Source organism: Leopardus geoffroyi, chromosome D3 (genome assembly GCF_018350155.1).
Source record: "Leopardus geoffroyi isolate Oge1 chromosome D3, O.geoffroyi_Oge1_pat1.0, whole genome shotgun sequence".
Taxonomy (NCBI): Eukaryota; Metazoa; Chordata; class Mammalia; order Carnivora; family Felidae; genus Leopardus; species Leopardus geoffroyi.
The window spans coordinates 66563865-66582067 of NC_059339.1; the positions used below are offsets into that span (position 1 = coordinate 66563865).

Genomic DNA, 18203 nt, shown 5'->3' on the forward strand with positions numbered 1-18203 from the left:
AGCAGTGTCCTGGCTGTTCCAAGTTCACCGAGTAACATTTAGGGTGTTTATTTATGTACCTTCCCAAGACTCTTTCCTTCACTGCACGTCTGATTCCCCTCCAGCTATAAGGGTCTCTCCTTCAGACTTACCAACACCATTCCCATCCCGTCCTGAGCTACCTCGCATTTAACTCTGAAGTTTCAGCCCAGGAATCACACCTGGGTGCCCACCCCCACCCACCCCGCCACGTACTGGTCTCCTCCAGCTCATCACGGATCTCGTTGTTGGCACAGGCAAAGTCACGGAGCGTCTGCCTGTCACCCTCACTCCTGGAGAGCCAGCAGTCACATTGGAAGCGGAAGGTCTCATCACGTGAGTTGTCCTTCACGTCGATGTAGCTCACGTGCCAGCCAGGAAAGATCCCTGGGGAAGAGACGTGATGGGGATTGGGAGCTGAATGTGCTTTCACCTTTCTGCTACCCCCAGCCCACTGGCCGTGTGGCCCCGCACAAGTTCTCTGTCTTCTCTGGGCCTTGGTTTCCTTGTTAACGAAATGAGGAGGTGGGTTAGACGATCTCTGAGGGCTCCTCTAGCCCCGAGCATATAATTCTCTTTGCAAAATCCTTAACCTGGGGTTCATGGGCCCTTGGAGGATTTGCGTATGGGCATGAAGCAGTCTAAGGGCCCTGAGAAATTGTGCTGTCCATAATTCCACATTCACCAGGGAGAGGGCTCACGGCCTTCGTCAGATTCACAGTGGGGTCACTGACTTCCTGGGAGTTCACACAGCTGAAGGATGAATCCCATTGCTTCCTGACACCAGTACCCACCTAGTTCATGCCCATTATCCTTTCAGAATCACTGCAGGCATCACTTCCTCTGGGGAGCCTTCCCTGGGGTCCCCTGATTGCTCAGGAGGCCTGTTTCTGATATCCTCCTTGCTCTTACAGCACCCTGCACCTGCCTTGGCCACATCCTGACCACCCTGTGTCATCACTGTTTACATGTGTCTCCTCTCCTGACCATGAGCTTTTGGGGACAGGGACCTGGTCTGACTTGTTTTTGTTTCCCTAATGACTTGCATATCGACTGGCAGGTAGTACCTGCTCAGTGGATGCTGAATGTGTATGTTAGGACTTTGAGGACCTTGGCTGTTTGGTAGTCACAGAATGAGTAAGAAGCTGCTATTTCGTCAGGGTATATGTGAAACTTGAAAGGTCTTGGCCTAATATTGAACATACAGCTACTTCTGTTCGAACTGGCAGGGCGTCCTTCAAATCACAGCCATCGAGTATAAGTCCATGTGCATTTGCTGTGGCAGCTGCATATTATTTGTACCATGCACCAGTTCAGTTACTCTCCACCTTCCAAGTCCCTGAGCACTCTGAGAACCAAAGCACCTGCCACCAGTGGGGGGAAATCCAGTGGTGTGACAGGTTATGGTGACGATACGTGCTGCTCGTCGTATGTTCGCAAGGCAACCTCACAAGGGAGGCTTGTATATGCTCTACTCTAATGTCTTGCCCTCTAAGCTCACCAGGCGGTGTGGGGACCACCCCAATGTCCGCACCAAAAAGCCATTCTCTAGGACTGGACACTGCCCACAGCAACATCTGCTGACAGCAACATCTGTAGATCCAAAAGCATTAAGGTCTTACAAGCACAAAGACACAGAAAGATGGACACACAATTCAGTCACGGGACTTCTGGGGTGGGTGACAGATGTGGAGGCTCTGGGCAGGGCATGCATATTGGCAGTCCTAGGATACTTCCATTCTGGGTTTAAAAAGTACTTCATATATTTTAGTACTTTTTAAAAAGTACTCAACTGAAGTGGAAAACAATGAGTGCTAAAACAATTATGCTAAAATTTAAAACACTTCTGTTGAGTTAAAAGAGTGGTGAGTTGCTTTATCCGTAAATTTTTTTAAAAATCTCAATAATCGTTTTACTTTTCTACACTAGGGCCAGTTCCGCCCATAAGGTTATAAATTGGTTGCTTTCTGAGATGATTCCTGATAATATCATGAAACTAATTAAACTGCTTAATAATCCCCAATGTGTTCAGTCTGGAAATGATGTCCATAAGACCTGCTGGAGTGGTTCTTACAGGATTCCAGAGTGGAACAGAGAAAGGGCGAGGCAAGTAAAAAGGAAGGCAGAGAATGAGAAACCAAAATGTTGGTCCTTTTGGAAGGTGTGTGTGTGAGAAAGAGAGAGAGAGAGAGAGAGAGAGAGAGAGAGAGAGAGAGAGAGGCTGATTCTACTATCCAGGCCTTACCCAAATCACCTACAGTAGAATCTCAAGTAGGACCGAGGTATCAATAGCCTTTAAAGCTGCCCAGTGATTTCAATGTGTATCCAAGGCTGAGAACTAGCACCTGCACTGCAATCACCTGGAAGGCTTGTGGAAATAGATTACTGAGGCCCCCCTCTCCCAGAGATTCCGATTGACTGGGTTTGTGGTGAGGTCCAAGAATTTCCATCTCTAACTAGTTCCCCGGTCATGCTGATGCTGCTGGTCCCAGAGCCACACCTTGTGAATCACTGGCTTAATGCCATCTCTTCTGACTCCAGGATGATGGCCTTTCTATCATATCACATCATGACAAAATGACCAGTGGGAGTCAATGGGAATTATAAGTGTGTGAGTGTGTGTGTATGCATGAGTGTTGGTGGAGAGGGATGGCATTAATTGGAGAGGTGGGTCATCATGAGATCATTTCTGTTGCTGGAACACACTATTCATCTTGCCTTACACCCCAGGTAGGTTTCACTCCTGAATTTCATCTCCTGGATTCCAAGCAAGGTGGTGACAGAGGAAAGCCGTCGGCTGAAGGGAAGGGTGGATTCTGGGCTGGCTTTAACTCTATCCATGGACAACCAGAGAAGGAATCTTCCTGGCCCATGTTGCCCTGGTGCTTGGTGGCAGGTTGCTTCCCACCCCACTGCACCTCCCTTCACCTTGTCCTCTGAAAGCATGGCATCGCCTCACCCATCCCAAATTCTTTTCTCAAGTTAGAATTCTATGAAAATAAACAAACCGTTCCTTTCATGGTAAATACCATGGTAAAAACTCTAACTCCTTTAAGATGAAGCACACTTCATCCTCAGCTCTTTTTTTCATTGCTGATTTAGTTGTTTTGTTTTGAAAATATTGGATGTGATTGACAGGGATCCTACCACAACTAGCTCCACGAAGAACTTATCAAACATGTAGCTGGGAACAGGTAGCTCTGGGAAGGCTGATATCACATGGTTGGCTTTCACTAGTGAAGACAAACCCACAGTTACAGCTTGGCTAACTGTGTGGCCAGCACTAGCCTGAGAGTGGAGACCCTGGGGATCCACAGCGAGTCATCGGAGACCTATTATGAGCGAGTCTGTTTCTTAAACAGTCTCCTCTTGTAAAATTATATTTTATTTATTTTTTTTTACAAAAGCATTCTAGCTAGTAAGTGGATAAGAAAGGACAATTAGAAAATCACCATTCGTAATCCTAATTGATCATTACTGGATGAAGCCATTGGATGAAGAGTTACGGGACTGGTGGTGGGGGGCGGTGGTTGGGGTAACCAGGCTGATAGTCCCTGCACCCACTATTGGATGGGAGAGTCAGGAAGAGTAGAGCGGCTGTGGTGTCATGTGAAATACACGATTCCCATTGTAAAGAAGTCCTGATATCACCTATAAAGTACTCTTGCCAAAGAAAGTTGAACCTGAATCCAGGCAAGCCTTTAGAGCTGACTTCCAGATTGTATGAAATATGGGGAATAAAGAGGAGGTGACACCATGAAGAAGTAGGCAGGCAGGTCCAGAATAGAGACATGCTACAGATCATTGGGCTCACTTCCTTCGACAAGCCAATAGCATGAAAAAAAATAAAGGGACTCAGCATGCTCTGCATTAACAGACACTAAGGGGAAGTCACAGATAAATTCAGTGTGTGTGGACCTTATTTTCATCCAGATTCAAGCAAAATCAAAATACAAAGACATTTTTCATATTAAGGAAATTTGCATACGGAGTGGAAATTGGATGACACAAGGAAGTCATGCTTAAGTGTAGTGGCACTGGATTTCATTTAGAAATGTGCATTTTTGGGGCGCCTGAGTGGCTTGGTTGGTTGGTGGCTTATTTCAGCTCAGGTCATGAACTCACGGCTTGTGGGTTCGAGCCCCGCGTCGGGCTCCATGCTGGCGGCTTGGAGCCTGGGGCCTGCTTCGCATTCTGTGTCTCCCTCTATGCCCCTCCCCTGCTCATGCTCTGTCTCTTTCTGTCTCTTGGAGATGGAAAAACGTTAAAAAAATAGAAGTGTCCATTTTTAAAAGGGAAACATAGCAACCAAAAAGAAAACAAGAAAGAAAAAGAAAAAGTGAAAAGAGGAAAGCAAGTATGACAAGTCATAACTGTTGAATCTACATGATGGGTATGTGGAAGTTGATTATACTATTTCCCTCACTTTTGTGCAGGCTTAAATCTTTTCATTAAAAAATTGCTGGATAAACAGAAAAGATGGAAAGGTAGAATCAAAGAAAGAGATAACTGCCATACTATTAAGTTAACTAAATGTTTGTAACTTATATGGTATCTGTTCAGGGATCCACAACTTTTTTTGGTGGAAGGCTCTCAAATGAAATATTTTTGTCCTCATAAATTGCTATGCAAGGGAAGCATAATGTAGCTTGAATATTTTTAAACTAAATATGAAAAAATGTGGCATAGAGAGAGCGCTTAAGGACATATTTAGCTGTCTTGGCTTATATTAACATTTAAGCTTCCATCTATGGAGGAGAAAGTTACTATAAAGAGGAAGCTAGGCACAGAACCTGGACTTCCCTGTACCTCTCCTGACCCTAGTATCCCAACCACTTGGGTTCAGTGAGGATACAGACATCTTCCTTTCCCTGCTTTCAGATCCAAATTCTGGTTGGAGGCGAGGAGGCCCACTTCTCTGCTTTCAAAGGAATGAGGATAATATTGGTGCCTCTGGGTTTCTTTAAGCCCAGGAGCCATTATAGGAAGAAGGCAATCAGATAGTCTTGAGTTACCAAGAGAGGAACCAAGCTTTTTGAAGAGTCTGGCATGTAACAAACCACAGTAAGCAGCAGCCAACAATACAGTAGGACCTGTATGCAGCTGTCCGTGGTGCTGAGGGGCCTCCCTTTTCTTTCAGGGTTTTGACTGTGAGGAAATACGAAATAATTGGCAGTCAAGTTTTGGCATAAAAGAAAAATGCACCAAGAAAAATGAGCAAGTCTAGCTATGTGCACAGTCAGTGCTGGGGAAAAGGTGGGGAAGCTGGTATTAGAGGACCTAATCATGGTCCTGAGATTCATGGCCAGGACTCAATTTTTGAAGTATTAGGCATGGGGAAAACTCTGTTTCCAGAGAAATGTGGGTTTCCTGTGACTGAGGCATGAACAAATCAGAAATGGATCTGAGAGAGTGAAACATGGCTATAAATAAATTCCATTAAAACTATATCAAGTCCCTACTATAGTACAGGCAATGTGATAGGCATTAGGGGAAGAGCAATGAACAAGAAAATGGTGTTAGGAACGAAGCTTGATTTCTAAAATTTGTCCAGAAACATAAGACATTTTCTAACTGATGCAAGTGTAAAAATGGTGACAATCAACAGTTTTTAGTTGCCTGTCACCCTGCAGTAAAAGGTCAACATGCAGCTAGGGGGACGGGAAAGGGCTCAGGTGGAGAGCTGGGGCCTGCCATCCCCACCACCTCTGACCTTGAGCAGGAGTTACCTTTGTTGTCATGCCAGACCCTCAGCTTGCAGAGGTGGCCCAGGCTCAGCATGTCAGAGAAGTTGAACGTGTCCGTGTTGTTCCGCTCAAACTTGTTCCAATTGGCTGACTGCTTCAGGGCCAGGGTCCCACTGTCCCCATTCTCCCCAAAGATGATGATGAACACATTGGCATCGGTGCCTGCTCCTGGGGTGCAAAGACAGAGGCTCTAGGTGCTAGCCTTTACAACGCACAGCCCACTTACTCTCCAGGTCTCCATCCTGGCTTCCTCGGAAGCACCAGCGGTGCGGATGGGAAGTTTAATGTTGACGAGGCCAAGGGTGAGGTTGGAAAGGGCTGGTTAGTTTCCTGGGACCCTTGGGTCTCCAATTCTATCCTTCATCCTATCTCTGTACCTTGTAAATGCTGTTGAGCTAACTGGAGTCCTGGTTAGCAAGTATGAGTGGTTTTAGTGCAAGAACTCATTTATTTCTGGGGGAAATGCACCCATACTTAAAAGGTATGCCATGAAGACTGGCTTTGTGGTTTAGAAATACAGACTCCTTCCTGCACAATGTGGGTTCAGAGGGAAATAGGAACGTTCCTTGCTCCCCAGATCTACGCTTGGTTGACAGTCTACACTAGAGCTTCATAGCATCTGCTTAAGCCAAATAGAGGTATTGACCCTAGTTTAAAAAAAAGAGATGCTTCTGGAAGAGGTGGCTCCATGAAAGTTTCCTGACACACACCCCCTATGGTTATTAAGGAACTTATCAACTATTTTCTGAGAACACATCATGAGGAGATGGAGGGTGCAAAACATGTGGACACTTGGAACTTCCACCAAAAGGAGTGAAGGTTACACTGTCAAGAGCAAGGAGGAAGGGAGGTGCCAACAGATTTACCAGCTATACTAACCCATCACTTGTGCCTGAGATCCCACCAGGAGAGCCTAATTTCTTTGGCTAAATGCTTCTCTGTTGAACATGTAAGCTATTAGGACCAAACAGGCTCATCCCTCACTAGTCATTTATAATCAGTGTGAATGAGTTTGCCATATTCCTCGCAACAGCTCCTGGAGAGCAGGTTTGATATAGAGAAGGGTAGGCGGGAGACACTGCCTCCATAAGAGCGTGTTCCCTCTCAGCTTCAGGCCTTTGCAAACACTAGTATTTTTGCTCGTAAGACCCTTCATCTGGTGTTCCATCTGCCTCAGTGGCTTCTGTCTGTATTTCTGGACTAGACTTTGGCATTGCCTCTGGGAGGCCCTCCATGACCCTTGCCCTTTATCCCCAACTGCGTAAGGCACCCTCTTGTGACTTCCTCAGCTCCTATGCAGACCTTGGGCAGAGCTTCATGTCACGGCTGTGCTAGAATGTCAGATTCATAAGGGCCCAGGGTCATATCTCCATCCTAAGACCCAAGGCCTAAAGCTGGCACACAGAAGATGGCTGCCAAGCACACAGATGTGGGAAGGAACCCAAGGGCCTCTGAGATGCACAGCATCTGCGTGAGGGGCATGGGACAGCAGTAGGAAGACAGAGGGCCTCTGAGTTAAGCTCCTGCATAGCTTTCAAAAGTTCTGACCACACTGCCTTATCATGTTCTCCCAGACTGCCTTGGGGGATGGGGGACAGAGCCAATTCAGTAACTGGGAGAACTACTTTGTTCAGACAGACAGTGACATATGGTGGAAAGGACTTGTGTTGACTAACATTTGGAAGGTCATCCAAAGAAAAGTGCCCTGGCCTGGGCCCGAGTTTGAGGAAGGGCAAGGGTAGTGGGATGTGGGACTGGGAGACGGGAGGGCCCCACCGACTCACCCAGGATGTCACTGGTCTTAACTGAGACAGTGTAGGAGGTCCACTCCATCATCTCCTCCCCATCGATGACAGCGCACATTTCACACACCAGGGTCTTCTTGCCCTTCCGCTGGGACAGCCAGTCTCCATAGTAGAACATGGTCAGGTCTCCAGTATTCATGTTCTTCAGTAGGATCTGGGTGAGGGAGCCAGTGTGGGAACACCTGCCCTCACTTCCATCAGCTGCCCACCTGCTAATGCATCCCCCTTGGCGGAACCCCAAAGACCCACGACTCCAGACCTGAGATGAGTTCTTTTGACCTAGACTCTCCAAACAAAGACCCTACTCTGTATGACTTGCACAGGGTCTGAAGCCCCTACTGTGACCACCTTAGTTTGGAAATTTGGAAATGGAGAATTAATCCAAACGTGTTTCTGAGAGGTACCTATCACTGTGCACAAGGAACGTTTGCAGAGCGAGTGACAGAAGAACGGACGAACAAAACCACTGTCAGCCATAAACACCTGAAGTCTGCCAGACTGTCCTTGGTGTGGGCACCATATTGTTGGTTCAAGGAAAATCTGTTAATGGCAGAACAGGGACGTAGGAGCCTGAGGGGACTCAAAATAGATAGCTTTTGGTGGATGGGAGAGGAGAGGACTGAGTGGGGGGGAGCAGAGCCCAAGATGGAAAAAGAGGCAGCTACCTAATGTGCGATCACAGGGGCAACCGAAAGCTTCCTGCCTTCCTGCCTGAAGTGCCCACCATTAAAGCCTCTGCTGCCCCAGTTCCTGCTGGGAGCCTGGCTCGTGTAATAACCCTCTAAAGTGACATCTGCACTTTAACCAGGTCCACTGACAACACAGAAGAGCAGGAAGAAGGGCTGGGCAGAAAGGGTGGAGGGAAGACATTTTACCCTCTCCAGGAACCACTCAGGCCGGCTGCCCAGGCCATCAATTCGGATCCGCATCTTAGTGAATGGAGCGATGTCCAGGATCTCCATGATGAAGGTATCATTCTGCTCCCGCTCAAATCTAGGGGAAGAGAGGAGGGGCATAAAGTGGGGACCTAGCTACCATGAGGGGCTGGGCAGGAGTGAGGAGGGAACAGGAGGCCCTTACTCAGCTCCTATCTCAGCTTCCAGTGACTCCCCAGTAGCCTGTCTCTTACACCCCAGATGTGTTCCTGAAAGACTGGATTAAGTGAGTTTGGCTGACAGCAATGGCCTTGCAGCAAGAACTACCAGCTCTGGTTCCTAATCTTATTCTTCTAGCCACCTAGAGCAGTCCAAGCTTCTCTCTGGGACCTGGTTTCCTTATCTGTAGTCTGGGGGAAACGACACGGACCCTGCAATCTCACAAAACTGTCAGGAGGACCGAGTGAATGTGAAGTCAGTTTAAAATGTAAAAGGAATTCTATACTTGCAAAGCTTTAAATGATATTCTATGAGTGACAGGGTTGCCATGAATGGTGGGGCAGGTTATCCACTGCTCAGCTCTAGATGATATATTTCTATACACAATCTGCAAAACTAAAAGCAGTGGCCTTAGATTTGGGTAATAACTATTAAAAGGCAGGCAAACAGAAGGTACATTGCGTTTGTTGCTATTACTGTTTTTCTGGTGAATGACCTCATCATCTGTGAGATGCTCTATCTTGATAATCTTACTCCTCTTCCCACAATGCTGCATGTATAATGCAACCTTCCATACTGACTGATTGCTTGACTGCTGACTGATTCCAGATGCTGCTGTTGATAAGCCCCTGGGGTAATGCAAGTGGCACTGAAGATACGATGCTGCATGGCAATTATGCTTCCTTGTATACAAGAAGTATTTTTAAAAACAGAGGCCACCGCCAGTGTGGCTGAGACCGAAAACCAAGAACTACTCCTTGCCTTAAAGGCAGTGGTGGGACAGAGGCCTAATCCTTTTCGATAACATACTCATGTGCACTTTATGATTATTAGAAGTGAAAACATTCTCCAAAAGTCTGCCCTAAATCCCTCCTGCTCTAATTTAAGCCCTGTCTGTCCTTCTGGTCTGCAGAAGCTAGGAGGAGGTAGGTGCTCACTAGTTCCCTCGTCAGGCTCATGTCACATACTAGAAATTCCCTCAAATAATCTTTCAACTAGTTGACTCCTCACCAAGTGTATAATTTTGCGGATCAAAGGAATTTACAATTCTTGGCTTTACGCTTCTCGTTAATTACCACCCTTTGAATTTAGCCAAGAATCCCTATTTTATGGAGATTTTATGGCGGGGCAGGTATAAGGAAAAAGGCACAAAGAAATAAGTTTTTCTTCTAGAAGACTCCAGAGTGGATGACTCTGCCCTTTCACCTTTATTATGGACTAGACCCCAGTTACATCCGGATGGACCTCCTTCTCGCAGGGAGAAAGGCCCACAACCAAAGTGAGAGCCCCTCCGTGACCCTTCATCCCTCCATGACTCACCAACCACATCTTTCCTGCTGTCCCAGGGCCCCTCAGGACACCTCAGCTGACACTCAGAGGGGCTCACACATTGAGGGGCACCTTTGGAGAGGCAGTCAGCCTCTGACCCAGGTCCCCCTTGTTTCTGGCTCAGGAGGACAGGGCCACCCCAGTGGCCCAGAATGTACCCTGCTCATCTGCTCCAAGGAGCCTCTACTCAGCAGCTAAAGAGGCGAAGTTCGGGGACTGCAACCTTGGCCTCCCCTCAATCCCTTCCTATTCTGGTTTCCTTCTGTTCCTTACCCCATTGCAAGGGCCATCCATCTTGGGAAAGGGCCTGGCACCCAGCCACTCACTGGTCCCTGTGACTTAGAACAGCCGGAGAGCTAACCAGGACCAGAGTTTTGTCTGGAAAAGCAATTAGTTAATGGAAGAATTTGAGACACTGCTAAGAAGCTAGGGAAGGTGTGTGGGTAGGGAGCCTGAGGAGGGACTGGCTGGAAGACAGGGAAGAAGGGTGTGGGGTCCAAAACCAGCCTCGCTGGGGGCGGCTGCTTAGGCAGTCTGCCTTTGTGCATCTTAAGAGACGTGGCCGGGGCTCCCAGGAACTGCCAGGGTCAAGCCTCAGCCGCAGCTTCATGATAGACCAAGTTGCTTCCAGGCTGGGCTCTCCACACCAATAGGGTTAGGGTTAGGGTTAGTTCATGCCCCTGTCACCTCCAGTGATGGGCCCTGCGTCAGCCTGGGGCAGCTCTTTCTCTCTCTGGATGGCGGTCACCAACTCCTGATATGTTCTGTTTACACTGAGTTGGGCCTCCCCTCACTGGCCCCAGCTCTGCCCACCTGAGCTCATTGTTTCATTGGCAACAGCTCGGCCACACCTGGTGTCTCAACTTCCCTCCCCGGTCCCTTGCAACAGGCCATCTGGCCTCTCTTCTCCAGGCCTCCGTCAATAGAATACTAGGCAGCAGTGAAGACGAGCAAATAAATCACAGCCACACTCAGCAGCTCAGAGAAATCTGAAAATCCTAACGTTGAGGAAAGAAATAACACATAAAATGCCTGCAGCCTGATTCACTTCCGTAACCCAGAGATCCAGATGAAATGGAAGTTGATTGTTTAGGGAGGCATGCACAGGGTAGGGGTAAAATGTTGAAAGAAAGCAAAAAAGTACCTTCAAAACCAACATAACGGTTACCTCTAGGGATGGGGGGGCGGGTAGCGTGACCTGGAAGTGTTCAATTCCTGGCCTAGGGAGTGGCTGCATAGGTTTTGTTCCGTAAGTATTTACGATTTAGGTACAAATGTATGTTATATATGCCACATTTGTTATGCATATGTGAATGGATGACTGAATACAAATAAATACAACTATATTCTCTGATCAATCTGTGCCAAAGAGGCATGAAGTCATTAAAGTATACAGGTCATCGAAGGAGATGTATCCCCACCCATATATGTTTCAAAATAAAATTCTTTTGAGAATTAAATGTCCCTGGAACTTTTGACTATTCCTTACATGACAGGATTTTCAGATCCATGCTCTGTGGGTCATGGCCCTTGTGGTAGGCTGACAAATACCCAAGGACGGCCCTTAACGCAGTCCCGAGTGTCTTCGTAAGAGGGAGGCAAAGAGAGATTTGACACATCCGCAGAGGAGGAGATGATGTGAAGATGGGGAGGGAGAGACTGGACAGATGCTGGCCTTGAAGACTGAAGAGATGCGGCCACAAGCCAAAGAAGTCTGGCAGTTTCCAGAAGCTGGAAGAGGCAAGGAAAGGATTCTCCCCCAGAGGCTTTGAAGGGGGTGAGGCTGGGCTTGATTTCTGCCAAATGACACTGATTTCAGGTTCCTGGTCTCAGGAAACGTAAGAGAATATGTTCCTGTTGTTTTAAGCCACTAGATTTGCAGTAAATTTTTGTCACAAGCCCAAGAGGCATGGAAGGAGCACTTTGGGGCCTAAAGGGGGGCAGATGATCTGCATAGGGGGAGCTCCAAGGAGCGGCGAGTAGCAGGACGACTGCCTTGGTGGTGGTGTCAGTGTCCACGGGTGCTCATGTGCCTGGGGGGGTAAAAGGCAAAGCCAACAGCCCCTGGCCCCTCAGATCCCTCCTCAGGACCACTGAGATAAAAGTGAACACGGCACATGCCCCCATGAGATAGAAGGTGGCAACAGGGAGCTGCACCCACCTGCCTGCATCCATATTGCGTGAGTATGCTTGCAGAGGTTTGAGTGCAGACCAAAGCCAAAGAAACCTCAAACAGATTTTAAATATTTATCATTCTCAAATGCCAGAATCAGGCTGAGTACCTGTTCAAATCTGCCAATGCCCTCTTAAATTGTGACCTCCAAGCTGAAGGTGATGTGTCAGGAGGGGTCACCCAGCAGCGGGCCTGGGACTTTCCAACTGCCTGACCTGGGTGCTCTGGAAGGCAGCCTGCATTCCTCTTCTGTCCCCTGAGACTTGTCTCCAAGCCCAACTGAGAGAAGGACTCAGACTCACCAATGACTCCTCTGCCCCTGAAGTCCCCAAAGATGGGCTCTTTCCATTCTCAGAGTTTTAATGCTAACCAGGCAGTGTGAGTTCCAAATGATAAAGATATGGAAGGAAGACTCGAAACTTACAAGCTTATCACCACCCTGGCCATGGTCACTGGTCAAATAGTTCCTAACTGCCTCCTGAAGTGGCAGCTAGAACCCTAGCATTCCCTTGAGCTCAGCTCCTCCTCTTCTTTGCACTGAGGGCTAGTGAAAGCCATGGGGCCATTCTGTTGGTCAGACCCAACAGAACTCTGAACTCCCTTTGTTTCCAGACCAAGGAATCTCCCAGGACATGAGTTCTCTACTAGACCTAGGAATGATTCCTTACAGGCACTTACTTCCCTAAAAAAAACCTCACATACCTTTGTCTAAAAATAGCACCTATGCCCACTGGACATCAATTGACTCCAATTCCACCATTAGAGACTCATTCCTTAGTTTTCACGTTACCTTTTGAGGATGACCCCTCTTTTGGATGCCACATTAATTCACCAGCATCTCAGTGTGAATTAGTTTACCACAACAGCCTCCCCCGAAGTGGCAAGATAAGAAGTTGGGGCTTCAGCTGGGGAACAGGGTGAGTGCATGGCTATCAACTTTGGCCTCTGGGTATAACAGCATTTGACAACAGGGCAATTGCAGCAGGCAAACCCACATAAGACCTTCTCTGTGTATGCGTGCATGTTTCTCCCTCCTATCTGGTCGCACACCATTACTTGGAGGAAGCATCTCCTTGCAGCACATGTCACAAGCACAAATGAGTCTTACTATCCAAGTCCCTGAGTCAAGATGTGGACACCCAGAACAAGGCATGGGTCAAACAGAGCCACTTGCAAATGAAATGAAGTTAAATTTGAGCTTGCAAACCAGCGATGGCTCTCATCACAAACAGCAAGTCTTTATTCAGAAAAACAAAATCCTTTAACTAACAAGGTGCCTCAAATCATTTATGATATGGCTATACTTATAATGTGGCTTTTGAGCAACACTTTTGGAGTTTAAGTACTATCAGAAAGGTGCCTATCTCTCCGTCTGAAAAATAAGGTGGGACAGTGACATGGGATGATTAATTAAAAAAAAAAGCAACCATAGGACTTTGAGGTTGGGATGGAAGTTAGGGTCAGAGTATAGAAGTGAGGACTGAAAGAGCGTGAACATCCAAACAGACAGCATGTAAGATAGCAGATCTCTGGCCCACAGCTCTGTGGCAACCATCCCAGGCAGCCAGACCACTGCCTACGGTGGTCGAGACTTGTCCATGACTGCCTGCTTGGGCTCTGAGTCTCTCCCCTCTCCCCTCTGCTGCTCAACACATCAGGGGCCAGGGATGGCTTGGCGGACAACAGCTGAACACAGAAAACCATCCCAAACCCAGGACTGAGTCAGGGATTCGATGAAAGGTGCAGACAGTAAGGGCTATGGGAGGTCCACTATCATCCTTACCACTCACTTAAGAGGCAATAGAACCTAATGCTTAAGACTAGGGACGGGTGCAGTTCCCAGTGCCACAGTGTACCGGCCATGTGGCCTTCGACAGTGTGACTTCACCTTGTGCCTCAGTGTCCTCACCTATAAAACGGGGATGATGATAATGGTCCTCATAGAATTGTAGGGAGGGCAAGGTGTGCCAATACATTCAAAGGGCTTAGAAAAACTCATGGCACACAATAAGGCCACAACAGTGTTCGTGCTCTTGCTATGGTTCCCTCAGGTATTAAGCCTTGTGAACTTGGGGATCTTCTCTTCCTGGTTGTACTCCGTCTCCAGTGTCTAAGACAGTGCCTGATGGATACTAGGGGTTCAATCATTTTTTACTATTTAAAAAATTCTTTTAGCTTTTTATTTTGCAATCATTTTAGACGTGTAGGAAGGTTGCAAAAATAGAACTGAGTTTCTGTGTTCTCTTCACTCAGCTCTCCCTAATCTTAAATCTTACATCACCACCATCCAGTGAATGAAAGCAGGAGATTCACAGGATACAGTGCTATCAACTAATAAATATATAGGCTTTACAATAAACATTTTTAAGTGATGGATGAATGGAAGGCAGGAAGGCAGGAAGGGACGAATGGATGGACTGTGGGGCTGATCAAAGAAGGTGATCAAAGAAGGCTTCCTGGAGGAGGTAGATTTGAACTGGCCCCTGGAAGAGAAAGGTCCTGAGACAGAAGAGAATGGATGAAGGGCATTCTGGGAGGGAGGAATCACGTGGATAAAGGTGTGGAGGCTGAAAGGCCCTAAGGCATGAGGGGAGGGTGAGGGAGGCAGGGTAGGACTGGAGGCTGGGGATTGGATGCGTGCAGCAGCAAGGGGCAGAGGCCACCTCTGGATACCTGGCCTTCTTTTTGTCCAGCTGCACTTCCTCTGTGCTGCCATTGATGCCATAGAGGGTCATAAAGATGTTGGAGTCTGTGCCACCGCCAACCACATCACCCGTCCACACTGTCATCTCATAGAGCACCTGCAGGGAGAGGGATGCGGATCCTGACCCTGGGTTTCACCCACCAACCCCACCGGCTTGCCTCATTCTCTCCAGGGCAGGGCAAGCTGCCAGCTCTATGGCTCTGAAAAGAATCCCGCCCCTGATCAATCGCTATCACCTGGAGAACAAGAGTCAGGCCTTGTTACTCTATGTCCAGTTTGGTGCTAGAGAGGAGTTCAGTTTCTGACAGAGGACGTGTGTGCACAGAAGCATGACTGAAAGCCCCAGCATTCACCGATCTCTTTGTCAATCAAATCCCAGCTCAAGCCCATGCAGTTGAGCAGCACGTGATGGCGGGACAGCGGCTTCTGGAGCTACCCAGCGTGCCATCTGCATCCCCAGTCTGCCACCTGCCAGCTGTTGAACTTGGGCAGACACTCCAGCCTGGCCAGCCTCTGCTTCCTCCGCTGAGAAAAAGGGATAAACGTTTCGCAGAACTGTGAGAGCCGCAGACAGGTAAACCTGGGCCCATGCCCAGCCTTCCGTGTGCTATGGGCCCGGAAGCAGCAATTCCGGGTCCATCCCTGCTTCCTGTGTGGCCAGCGCACATCCTGAGCCTTCATGAGCAGTTACTGTTGAAGGAGCTCTGGCTCCATTCACTTGGGAGGTAGGACAACCACTGATTCCACGATTTGCTCGTCAAGTTGGGATTTTGCCCTTTTGCCTGAGGTTTGCTCCAGAGAGAATGTATTCCTTTTGCGTGTGCTCACTGGAGGGGGAGGGAGCAGCCTTCTCTTTCCTAGACGCTGCCCTCGCTGGGCTCTTCCTCCAAGAAGCAGCCTTGTGGCAAGGGTGGCCACCTTCACCGCCTCTCTGGCGTCCTCTGGTCCTGGCTTCTTACTCCATTCCCTCTTGCCAGGTGCCCAAGGACCAGCATAAGCTCGGGAGAAGTTTGCACACATGGCCAGGGAAGTGCCGGGCCGACCCGTCTCCTCTGAACGCGTCTGGCCCTTCCCTTCCCCTTGTGGCCGCCACACTGCAATATCACCTGTGCAGGTGCCTGGTCCCCACTACCCAGACGCCCTCCAACTCAGAGCCCAAGTTATTTGTCACAGTGATCATGCCTCTGACATTGTGCCTGTTGAGTGCTGGGTGCTTTGCATACAGTAACTAGAATCTTTACCATGATGCTCTAAGGTCAGAAGTGGCATTTGCAGGCCTGGCCCAGAGGACAAGTTTAGCACTTGTTTGCTGAGGACATGATTGAAGAGCCTCTTGCGTTACCAGGAAAATCCTCTCAGACCTTAACAGGGGCATCGTGGTGGCAGGCGGAGCTATTGGGAATGAAGGCAGGAGCCTGGCACTTTTTGCTTTTAGTCAGACAGGCATGAAAAATAGATCAAAATGAGTGCTTTGGCGAGTGTATGGAGACTGGCCCCTTAAGGCTGGTCCCTCTGGACTCGTGTATTCTCTGGACCCACTTCTTTCTCCTTTACACGGACACATCTCTTTTTAGGTAAGAGGTTGTTTCCAGAAAGAGACACAGAAACAGGGCTTTTATAATTCTGGTCCGATATCTCCTGGGGAGATGGCCAGTCCAAAGAACCCTGTGGTGCTTTGCAAAGTGATAAACCTGTGTTCTTTTGTCACACGAATAATAGGGGCGTGGGTCTACATTTCCACAGACTAAAGGGCTCAGGGGGAGACGCGGCTGCACTGAGTGGGGTGTGCATGTGTGTGCCGGGGGGGGGGCAGCACACACACACAGACACACTCACACCCACGCGCATGCTGGGAATTGGGTCAGGATGGAGGTCCCTGGATGAACTGTGTGCTCACCCACACCATCCGTCTGGCCACAGATGGAGATGTCTGGGGAAGGGAGGGGAGGATATCTGTGCTGTAGAAGGTTCTGCTTTCTGGCTCTCAAGCAGGCGAGGGGCAGGCATCCACCCTCCTGCCTGTCCAGGTTTTCAAAGCCCCAAACTCAGCCCTTCCTTCTGTTTCCATATAGAAATAAGCAGGGCACCCTCAGGTCTAGGGTGATTTCTTCTTATCTTTGTGGGACACCTTCTGACCTAAATCTAGTAGCTCGTTGGTTTGGATTTGGGAACAGAGATGAGGGATGGAGCTTCCTGTTGATGCTACAGCTTTTTGGGGAGAAGGAGAAGCCTGTACGGGCACGTGAACCGAGCCCTCTGAGCCACCAACGGGCCACGTATCCTTGGGCACCAGCACTCAGGCACCCCGACTCTTGCCCAGCACTGACTTGTGAGTTTACGCAACTTGTTCCGGTCATTTGGCCACTTAGAGGTGGGGCCTGGACAGGAGCTCAGAGCTCCTGCCTTCCAGCCTTTTCCACTTAAAGAGGGTCCCGTGCAAGCAGCTCTAACTGCACTGCAAGATCCCGAAGTGCACAGCATCCCAAATGCTATCTTTTCCCACCCCTGCCTTTGGGTGTTGAGGGAGTCTTCAGAAAAAAATGACTCCGCACATCTACGCAGAGCTTGCGAAGTTCTTCGTGGACTATTCATGATCTCATTCATGCTCATCGAGGTCTCACGTGGAACAAGATGGGAAGTGTTACTTCCACGTACTGTATGAGAAGACCAAGGCCCAGAGAGGCCAGACGTCTTGCCCAAGGTAACCCAGCAGCAGACCCAAAGAGACCTGAGCAAAGCGAATGTGGCTAGTATACCAGGCTGCAGCCCCTGCCGGTGCCCCAGCACGAGTCTCCTTCTTCCTTCACTTCTGTCTCCCCTTCTGCTCTCCGACCCCAACATGCACTGCCCTTGCCATGCAATATGTACACGCAGGTCCCCCTTATACCTTCACCCCAATGTTCACCACCATGGCATCCAGGAGGTCGAAGACACGGGAGGTGACACCGTCGCCTCGGTCCTTGGCAAGCCAGCAGTTGCACCGCAATGTGTACTTGGTGCCCTGGGTGGGCACGGCCAAACACAGCTCCTCCACCAGCCAGCAGCTCTCCGGGGAGGCCCCGTCATGGCCCAGCTGGGAGGGGACAGGCCAGGGCCATGAGGGTCTGGGAAGGAAGCCCTCGCCACTCAGCATCCCCTTCCCCATTCTGCACCCTCCTTCCTCGGTGCTTCCTCCCAATGTGCTCTGCACGCACCGACCCAGGTCTTTCCCATGAAGGTGAAGAATTTGCAGATAAAATAAAGGCCCCTCATCAGATGATTTTGAGTTAATCCAAGATTATTCTGGGTGAGCCTGACCTAGTCAGGCAAGCCCTTTAGAAAAGGGTCCCGATG

The 18203-nt window shown here is 48.9% G+C and overlaps 1 protein-coding gene across 1 annotated transcript in view; it reads right to left on the reverse strand.

Annotated features, from left to right (window-relative positions):
* LOXHD1 (lipoxygenase homology PLAT domains 1) overlaps nt 1-18203 on the reverse strand; it is a 159809-nt gene that overhangs the window by 13641 nt on the left and 127965 nt on the right. The window contains exons 33-38 of the mRNA XM_045457288.1: nt 17758-17943; nt 14840-14967; nt 8446-8563; nt 7550-7724; nt 5748-5933; nt 235-405 (exon numbers count right to left, since the gene is read on the reverse strand). Of these exons, the coding sequence (XP_045313244.1) occupies nt 235-405; nt 5748-5933; nt 7550-7724; nt 8446-8563; nt 14840-14967; nt 17758-17943 (964 nt within the window). The remainder of the gene's footprint in view (nt 1-234; nt 406-5747; nt 5934-7549; nt 7725-8445; nt 8564-14839; nt 14968-17757; nt 17944-18203) is intronic.